This window comes from Denticeps clupeoides, chromosome 7 (genome assembly GCF_900700375.1).
Source record: "Denticeps clupeoides chromosome 7, fDenClu1.1, whole genome shotgun sequence".
NCBI lineage: Eukaryota > Metazoa > Chordata > Actinopteri > Clupeiformes > Denticipitidae > Denticeps > Denticeps clupeoides.
In genome coordinates, this window is record NC_041713.1 from 10,404,687 (window position 1) to 10,415,115 (window position 10,429).

Genomic DNA, 10,429 nt, shown 5'->3' on the forward strand with positions numbered 1-10,429 from the left:
AAACTGATCATAATATACTCTTGCATATTGAATGATTTTGTTTTTCAATAGATTTTTATCACATTTTTTCTGATGTTGCCAGACTAAAACCAAAGACACCAGATATAAACAGTTTATTAACATATGAGACCATGACTTTTGCTGCCCTCATTGGCACCATTTTTAGCCAAACATTTCCCTTTTCTAGATAGGAACATTATCAGACTTTGAACTTCAAACCTTTCAGTACATAATTTCCAATGCCAATACAGGGAGTGCAGAATTATTAGGCAAATGAGTATTTTGTCCACATCATCCTCTTCATGCATGTTGTCTTACTCCAAGCTGTATAGGCTCGAATGCCTACTACCAATTAAGCATATTATGTGATGTGCATCTCTGTAATGAGAAGGGGTGTGGTCTAATGACATCAACACCCTATATCAGGTGTGCATAATTATTAGTCAACTTCCTTTCCTTTGGCAAAATGGGTCAAAAGAAGGACTTGACAGGCTCAGAAAAGTCAAAAATAGTGAGATATCTTGCAGAGGGATGCAGCACTCTTAAAATTGCAAAGCTTCTGAAGCGTGATCATCGAACAATCAAGCGTTTCATTCAAAATAGTCAACAGGGTCGCAAGAAGCGTGTGGAAAAACCAAGGCGCAAAATAACTGCCCATGAAAGTCAAGCGTGCAGCTGCCAAGATGCCACATGCCACCAGTTTGGCCATATTTCAGAGCTGCAACATCACTGGAGTGCCCAAAAGCACAAGGTGAGCAATACTCAGAGACATGGCCAAGGTAAGAAAGGCTGAAAGATGACCACCACTGAACAAGACACACAAGCTGAAACGTCAAGACTGGGCCAAGAAATATCTCAAGACTGATTTTTCTAAGGTTTTATGGACTGATGAAATGAGAGTGAGTCTTGATGGGCCAGATGGATGGGCCCGTGGCTGGATTGGTAAGGGCAGAGAGCTCCAGTCCGACTCAGACGCCAGCAAGGTGGAGGTGGAGTACTGGTTTGGGCTGGTATCATCAAAGATGAGCTTGTGGGGCCTTTTCTGGTTGAGGATCGAGTCAAGCTCAACTCCCAGTCCTACTGCCAGTTTCTGGAAGACACCTTCTTCAAGCAGTGGTACAGGAAGAAGTCTGCATCCTTCAAGAAAAACATGATTTTCATGCAGGACAATGCTCCATCACACGCGTCCAAGTACTCCACAGCGTGGCTGGCAAGAAAGGGTATAAAAGAAGAAAAACTAATGACATGGCCTCCTTGTTCACCTGATCTGAACCCCATTGAGAACAGGTCCATCATCAAATGTGTGATTTACAAGGAGGGAAAACAGTACACCTCTCTGAACAGTGTCTGTGAGGCTGTGGTTGCTGCTGCACGCAATGTTGATGGTGAACAGATCAAAACACTGACAGAATCCATGGATGGCAGGCTTTTGAGTGTCCTTGCAAAGAAAGGTGGCTATATTGGTCGCTGATTTGTTTTTGTTTTGTTTTTGAATGTCAGAAATGTATATTTGTGAATGTGGAGATGTTATATTGGTTTCTCTGGAAAAAATAAATAATTGAAATTGGTATATATTTGTTTTTTGTTAAGTTGCCTAATAATTATGCACAGTAATAGTCACCTGTACACACAGATATCCCCCTAAAATAGCTAAAAATAAAAACAAACTAAAAACTACTTCCAAAAACATTCAACTTTGATATTAATGAGTTTTTTGGGTTCATTGAGAACATGGTTGTTGTTCAATAATAAAATTATTCCTCAAAAATACAACTTGCCTAATAATTCTGCACTCCCTGTATATTCCCAGTAAAAAAAAATCATGAATCACCAAATTCATGAAATTCATGGTTAGGTTCATGATGCTCCACTGTCGATAACACATATTGGTTTTCAAAGTTATCATAACCTTCTCGAGAAGTTAAAATAAAAACCCAGCAGTGATATCTAATTGGCTTATTTTGCAAGGTAATGCTGTTTGGATGCTGTCTGTCTATGGAATCGGAAAAACACAAAGTGATAAACACATACACACTGTCTCTCTCTCTCTTGCTCTCTTTCATTCCATCATGTAAGCGCGTGATGCAAACGTTAATGTCTTGCATGCAGTAGTTCTTGGGAAACTTAATGCAATTTGCGTGTATCAGGGAATCACTATCAATATGTTGGAGGGTCCCTGAACTTCCAGGAGACTTAGGATATCTGGTAGCCGCATGTCTCTGTTTAAAAGTTACGTAAAGGCACACACAAAAAAAATGCTAAAATCTGCTATTTTTCTGTGAAAAATGCTCACGGCGGATCACCAAGATCGAGCTGAATTTCTTCACAATCATCAATAGATGTTCAGAGAGTAGTTTCTATGGTAACATGGCAATGAGGCAGTGGTTTTCCTGTAAGAAAGTAAAACTATGTGAATGTATTTACATGGCATGGATCTACGGCAGTAAAAAAAACATCTCAATTTCATCAGAATATTAAAATCCATCTCATACTAGAGCATTTTAACTTTGATTGAACCCTTCGCAATATGTAGACACCAAATCATCCTCACACAAATAATGGGAATATCCATCTTAATGAATTTAAAGCTTTATTAGATGCCACTAGGCTATCTATATCCATGTACAAAGATGGATTGGGATCTTTAATTGGGTCAAGAATAACAATTTGAAAGGAAGCCCATCATTCTAACCTTGGCAGTCTGCTACAATCCATTTTATGTGTTAACTGGTCACTGACAGTTGCTCTCTTCTTTTTGACAGATCTATATCTCTTCAGTTCAGAAGGAGCCAACATGTCAACATTTTCAGACATCCCCATTCCGAGCCTTTGTACCATATAGTTATTGCATAAATAATACGTGGTCACTAAAAACCTGGCTGGATTGACTGGATTATATAAACAATATAATGATACATACAAGTGAATGTGGTTGTTTTGTCATTGTGATACACAGCATAGCACAGGTATGGATAACAAAATGACTGTTCCGTATTTATCCCTTGAGCAGCAGGGAGCCATGAAAGGCACCCGGGAAGCAGCTTGTGGGGATGACTGTGATGAGTGTGGGGGGAAAAATTATACCAAAAAGTCCCTTCTAGGAGTAAAAAGCTGAAGTTTATAAAAGGATGAAATTTATTTTGCATGTTGTTGCAATGGCACATGAAGATGATAAATGTTCCTTTCTGAGGGTGAAGTCTAAAATATTCAACACAAAAAGGAACTGGAATCGCATAATTAATCCCATTTTAATTATGTGACATTATACATGTCACGTTAGTGATTACACATTTCAGCACTGAATGTCAGTCATGTGCTGGGCATGGTCTTTCTTCGATTGTGGCCTCTAAAGCACATAGTGTAAAAAGCAAGCAGAAGATGCTTAGGGATAGGAAACACAGTCAGAACTTACATTTACAGCATTTGTCAGATGCCCTTATCCAGAACTCTGTGATACGCCTCTTCACTGCCATTTTATTACAAAGAAAAACGTCTGTTGTAGTCAGAATTTAAAGGCCTCTTTGTCAGCAAAGACAGAATCTGATTTCACCTGTATGAGTTTCATATTTTTCTCAATTTTTTTATGGAAACAGCAACAAAATGACAAATTCATGGATCTGGATGTTTCCTTTTGCATACAAAAAATGTGCACAATTGAAGAGCTTTCATTTGATGTGATCATCAAAAAAAATCACATATTTTCATGAACTGGTGTTGGGTAATTGATATCCACGTCTGGTTCTGAGTTTAGTGTGGACTGTGTTCCCTAGACTCTTGAGTGTGCACAACAGTTGTTATCTGTATAGAACTACCTGTTTGTATGATGCGGTACGTTGTGTCTGCCGTACGTTTTGTTCCATGTTTTGTGAATAAAGTTGTGCAAATGTGTCCTCTACCATCTTTGTCACAAATATTCTTTATGTGCCCTGCTTATCATATTCTAGGGTATTTAGGATGACTGGAGATGCACTTTTTTTGGAGACGCACTCAGCACAAAGTTGAGCGTTGCAATAATAATCACCCTGGTTCTCGCTGCTTACAGGAAGAAGAGAATTGGGAAAGGCCTGTGGTTGAATTTCGATTTGAACGGCTTCCTCCGTCCTGCTGGCCAGACTCCATCATACTCTCTCAGGGATTGAGACAGACGGGTGAATTCATCAGGGTGTGATCTTTCATACTTATTTGCTACAGCACCACGGCACGAGAGAGCCCTCTCAAGTTAATTTGGCCTCCCCAGGCAGGTCGTAACGTTAAAACAAAAACAATTCCACAATTCCATTCGTGTTAGCATAGATCCGGCTGTTTTCATGTTTCCCACATTACTTGACCTGGAAATGAAGTTCAAAATGATTATTTTTATTGTTTTTCTTCAAGTGACCCCATCTGTGTTTTAACTCTGGTTTGTGGGTGAGCTGGCTTTCCTGTCGGCCTTGCAGCCTTTTGGTTTACTAGTCCACAGAGACACAGTGTGAACTGAGAAGGTGTGGGCACAAGGGTCTAAAGTTACATTGCGAATGGAAGGAGGATGTGCGCTTGGCTCAAGTTTAGAAAAGAATGAAAGTGTCTGTGGGCGTGTGAGCATGTGAGAAAATGAACAGTCAAACTGGGCAAGAAGGAGATGGACCCGGGTCTCTCTAAAAGATATCAGATTATAAGATTATAATAAAAAAGGTCTCTCTTACAGGAAAGACTTTAAAAATGACAAAGTCAGTAAGTCCAGAAAAAGAAAAATTAAGGATTTTTTTGGAGATTTACAAAAAAATCCTAGTATTTGTCAACATACAGATAACATTGCATCATTTTAATTTTAACTTAAGAATGGTAAAAGTTTACTTAAACAATAATTGTTCAAAGGGATGTATTGCTCAATGAAGATTCTTGCATTTAGTGCATCTTTGTACTCCTAAATTCTCCTGAGCCATTAAAAAATGATTTCATCTGATTTCATATTCATAAAACACCCACGATTGGTTCCTGGTTAACCTTATCTTCTGCCTGTCTACTAACACACCTACTCAACACATTCAGAATTCACAATCAGGAGCAATGACAGCCTCTTCAGAACACCTCCATACACGCACAACAAACAGAGATGTACACACCCACACAAATGTATACAGCGATTTTGTGCTGTTTGTTGTGCTACATATGTCCTTGTTATTATTGTTTTATTTTAATTCTACAGACTTTTAATTGTAGCTATACAGTCATTAGGATGTATTTATTGCAGTTTAAGACAGTGTACACACACGCACACACACACCCAACAGCTGAAAAGCCAGAGTTTGTTGCGGAAAACAGCCATGTCCACCACCACCAAACCAAAAACATGAACAACTCATGGAAAACAAGCAAAATAATTCATACATACACCCTGCATCCCTTGGCACCAGCCATGACTCTCAGTCATGTAACTGAAGTGCGTGAAGCACACAGGGAGGCCTCATGTGTCTTTGAGGGCCCACGTGGTATGGAACGTGGTGATGTTACTGAGCTTTAACTACCAGGGAAAAAAAAATCCAATTTTCCTTCTCAGCAGTCTTTCAACTGCTATGATTCTGCATCAACCACCCTGCCCCATATCTAGGTCAAACCAACTGGAAACAAAAAGATGTAACACACAGAATTTCTGTATCATACCTCCCTTATACTAAAACTCAGGATAAAAAGCAATTGAAAAATATAATGCAATTTCATCTTGAACATTTTTAAGAAATACATAAAACAGATTGTCTTCCTGTGCTCCTCTTTTTCCCCAATCTCAGAAACCTCTCCCTCCCACTCGTTACATTAGTAAGCAAATAAAAATGGGATAGGAAACCTTTAGGGAATGGTGATGGCACAAAAGCACGCCTTGGCATAATTCATTATTCTAATGTTCGTTTTTTCTGTTAAATGTAAGCCAGAGGATGTGGCACAGTCATGCCTGGCCATGAATATGAAGTCACCTCAGTGCTTACTCCCCTCTCCCTTCTTGGGTGCTAGTAACAAACATTCTACGTATATATTCTTTATTCTATATATGTGACACCAATGTCGTCAATTTGACTGCATATTTCCACCATCAGATTTCTGATTAAAAAGGTAATTCTCTGCTCAGCAGACTTAGCCTCTTATCTTAAGTACTTAACCCTAAACTTTACTTAAACTAAACTTTGTGAATAAGCATTTTCCCAATTCTACAGAACACACACACACAGGTTCAGAGGAAAAAAGTGATTGTAGTCTTTAATCATAAATGAGTGAACACACATTACACCACTCACTGGAGGTGTTGTATCGGACCCCATACAGGAACTCTGGACATGGCCGGGACACCACCTCCCCCGCGCTGCTCCTAGGCCAACATGTTCCAATGCCATCGATTGAGGTGTTACAGAACACACCTGAGAGTGACAGAGAGTGTCCATTGGATGATTAGAACATACAGAATATATAGACAGCCAAAAATGTGCAGAAGTAAATGTGTAAAGTCAGTGAAAGGTTTAAAGCTATTTAGAGGATCTGGCCAGAACTCAGGAAATAAAACACAATAAAACTGACCAGAATGGCAGTTGTAAATGTCTTTGCAGTCAGAGGTCAACAGATTTGGCAGATTTGTGGCTGAGTAGATGTTACAGGGTAAGATGAGAAGAACACTCCATTGGAATAGTGTTGCTTCAAATGGCAAGATTATAGTCGACCATATATGGTAAAAGTTTTTTCTGAATAAATGAACCAAATTCTTAAAGCAGCGGGTGCTGCTTGCCTTTTAATTGTGCTGCGCTTCGGCACTTCTATTAAAACGTGAAATTTCAGTGCCTATTACGCAACGAGTGAGCACAGGAGCAGAAAAAGAACTTAGTACAAAGGGATACAAAAGACTAATGAATTCTTATTCATAGCCTTAGATCTCGTGTTGATTTAGGTTAGGTTAACGGCTCCAAACAACACACAGAATAAGACATGGAGGAAAGTGTCCAGGAATAGGAAAGTGTCCAGGAGTAGATGCTGTGTTGAAGAAGATAAAATGGCTATGGAAGCTTTATTATGCCGTCTCAAATATGCTATAAAGAACTTTCAGATTAAAAATCCCTTTTCAAAAACAAACATTTCTCAGAGTTGGCTGCCGGACAGGGTGACATTTGCAATAACAGGGTGACATTTGCAATAACAAATCATTGATTAATATTCACAGCCGCTGTTTGTTTAAATGCAGTATTGTTATTACTCTTAATATCCTCAGGTACAGTTAATATCCTCACTTGTGTGTATGACTGCAGTACTGACAGTGTATAAACAGTCAACAACAATCTATATTCATACTGGGAATCAAAGTTGCCTCCTGTATAATGTAATTAAATTTGTCAACCCTTCTAGTCACGGCCAGTCATGGCGGTTCTTGGTTTTTGGGTTTTAAATCCCCTGTATAGAACAAATTTGAGCACCAAATTGAAACCCGTGGAAAAGTGTTTCAGGAACCGCTTTGAATGTTCCTGATTGCATGATCACAATGGTCTTGTTTGGACAAGGGGTAGAAAACAGAGGGGGAATGAATGAGAAAAGAATGATATTGGATGCTGTGTGATACCTGGGTGTAAAATCATCCAGAATGAGTAAGAAAAATGTGTAATGGCTGTCAATCACCCCTATGGGCTCCTCCCTTTCTACCCTTTGTTTGCCAGATAAGTACACTTTCTGAAGTTTAGATATTATTACATTTACATTTATTTGTATTTTTTCCACCTCTTCAGTACACATACTTTTTGTAACTTTTTACACCTCATTGTCCGAGCTCACTCCCTCTGATTAAGATATCTGTGGCAGAATGACAGCATTTTAGCACCTACAAGTCTATTTGTCAAATTCAATTGAGATTTCTCATGGGCATGGCAGGGGAACTGGGTAGGGAACCAGCTGTGAAATTTCATCACTGCTGTCAGGCTAGATGTTCTGAATGTCTCTTTTGAAGTGCACATGACTTAATCCCCTCTGTCTCTCCTGCAAGACCGAAGGCCACAGAAAAATCCTATTGAGTCTGGTATTAGAAGAAAGTGCAAAAATGTGTATGTGTCATTGTATACTTGCTCCATCCTGCAGTCCTTTAAAAATATGACATCAGTGAAAAGTCCTGGATGGTTGCAGATAGTTTTGCAAAACTGCAAAAAATAACCATCATGTGACATCATGTCTTCAGCTAAAGATGAAATGATGGAATGTTGACAGCAATCAGCAACAGAACCATTTTTTCTATTGAAGAGGAGGGAGATGGGAGAGTGTGTCGGACTTTCCATTCCTGGTACCTGGGATATACAACAGGGTAAAGTGGAAAAGGGTGAAAAAAAACAACCCTCATGCTTGCAGAGGGTTCAACGGCGTGCCTCCTGCAATTAGGCAAGGTTCTTGTAGTCGGTCAGTACAAGGAAATGAAAGCCGCGCCCTCAAGCCAGTGTCTCCACTCCTCCAGTGCCAGCTTGGTGGCCAGCAGCTCCTGATTACATTGCAATTTTGTTTGGCTGGGCTAAGACAAAGGTAAAAGAAGGCACATGGGTGGAGTTTACTGTTGGTGGAGTATTGCTGTAACAGAACCGCTCCAACGCCAAGACTGGAGGTGTCGACTTCCACCGTGAAGGTCAACTGTTCATCAGGGTGTGTGAGTTTCATGAAGGCCTAGTGAATGTGGGAGGTCCACACATGGTATGAGGGCTTGCCTTTGAAGAGGGAAGTCAACATGACTGTAAGTGAAAAAGTGAAAGTGAAGTGATTGTGACTGCAGCACAGCACGAGGTGGTCACAACAAAATGAGTCCTCTGCTTTTAACCATAACCCCTAGTGAGCAGTGGGCAGCCATGACAGGTGACAGCTCAGTAATTGTTACCACTGTAATTGTGAGTGAAACAGCAATAGAAATTGGTGAATCTGAGGAACTATTGGAGCTGGTGGATGGTGGTAGGTGGAACAAAGTCTGTCATGGCTGAGACCTTGGAGGGGCCATGGCCATGCTTGGGGGCTAATGAGGAACCCCAGGAAAGCCACGTTGGTGATGTGGAAGGATCTCTTTTCTAGACAAAGACGGTTCTGCAGTAGACAGTACGGACAGTGGGTTTGAAGATCTGGATGTTGTTGAGATAGATGAAAATTAAGCGGTCCAAGAGATCTTGCTGAACGTTGTTTACCAATGCCTGGAAAGCTGTTGGAGAGGCTCATAGTGGCCCATGGGGGTGATAAAGCCAGTCTTTGATTTGTACCCCTCGCACCCCTTAAGTAAACACGGTGATACTCATTGCGCAGGTCCAGTTTGGTAAAAACAGTAGCCCCTGTCAGCAGTTCGAACGTGTTGAGCAATGGGAATAGTTTTTTTCTTGGTGAGAGCATTGAGAAAAGGGTAGTCAATGCATGGTCTGAGGCCCCCATCTTTCTTCCCCACAAAAAAAGAAGGGAGCCACCGCCGGGGATGTTGAATGATCGCGCTGGTGATGGACAAGGGTCTGGGGGTCTGGGTCACCGGTTGGGGCAGCCTATATATAAACACAATAACCACAATAACAGCAAAGGCCCTGTGAGATGAAGCCGAGCCCGGGCGAGCGGCATGGGTCCTTCCACGGCCACCACAGGATCTGCACAAGGGGTGGTGGACGATGAGACGGTGTGTGCTGTCAGGATTCCTGACGGTGTTACATGTGGCGTCAGTCTATGGATATGGCCAGGGCAATGACGCTTTCGAGAGAGAGTCTCAAGTCATGATTCATCATCTCGTCTGTCACAGAGACATTGGTAAAAAGTTTGTAAGTAATGCTACGCTGGTCCACTGACCGTTTTTGGCTACCGTTCTGAATTCAATTGCGTAATCTGCCAAGCTGCGGTTGCTCTGAAGCAGCGCAATAAGCCGCAGAAAGTTAGCATTGTGGATGCACAGGAGGAGGTGGCATGTGTGACGAATTCTCGACACCCACAGCAGACAAGGGAGTGGCAACATTGGACTTGGGATGAGTAGACACCGTGGCGAGAAGTTGTGTGCCCGGGGAGGCAGAAGCTTCAGGAGTCACCGAGGATTAGGCGTATCGGAAGACAGCTGGTTGAAACTGTCGGTGGTGGCATGGGTCAGAAGACTGGCAACAGTTGGGTCAAAGAAGGCAAATGTGGGTAATCTGGGAAGAGGAGTGGTTGGGCAGGCGGTCGTTACATGGTACGTGGAAAAGACAGCTAGCAGCAATGATGGAAACCAAACAACAGGCAACGTAACCATGGCGCCAGGGTTTATTTAAACTGGCGTTTGACCTTGGCCTCTTCCTCTTCTGGATCGCCATCATCCCCTGGGACGACCACACACCCTCTGGTGGTCAGGTGGTGTGCTGTCAGTCGTGACACTTGCCTATGTTGCAACAGGAGGTGTAGCAACCAATAACTTCAAATATGCAGACAGGTCAATGTGGGTATGTGTGTGTGGTGT

General features: G+C 41.5%; 1 protein-coding gene across 1 annotated transcript in view; it reads right to left on the bottom strand.

Moving 5' to 3' along the window:
• crhr1 (corticotropin releasing hormone receptor 1) overlaps nucleotides 1-10,429 on the bottom strand; it is a 96,410-nt gene that overhangs the window by 50,757 nt on the left and 35,224 nt on the right. Inside the window, exon 4 of the mRNA XM_028985932.1 lies at nucleotides 6,267-6,386. Within this exon, the coding sequence (XP_028841765.1) occupies nucleotides 6,267-6,386 (120 nt within the window). The remainder of the gene's footprint in view (nucleotides 1-6,266; nucleotides 6,387-10,429) is intronic.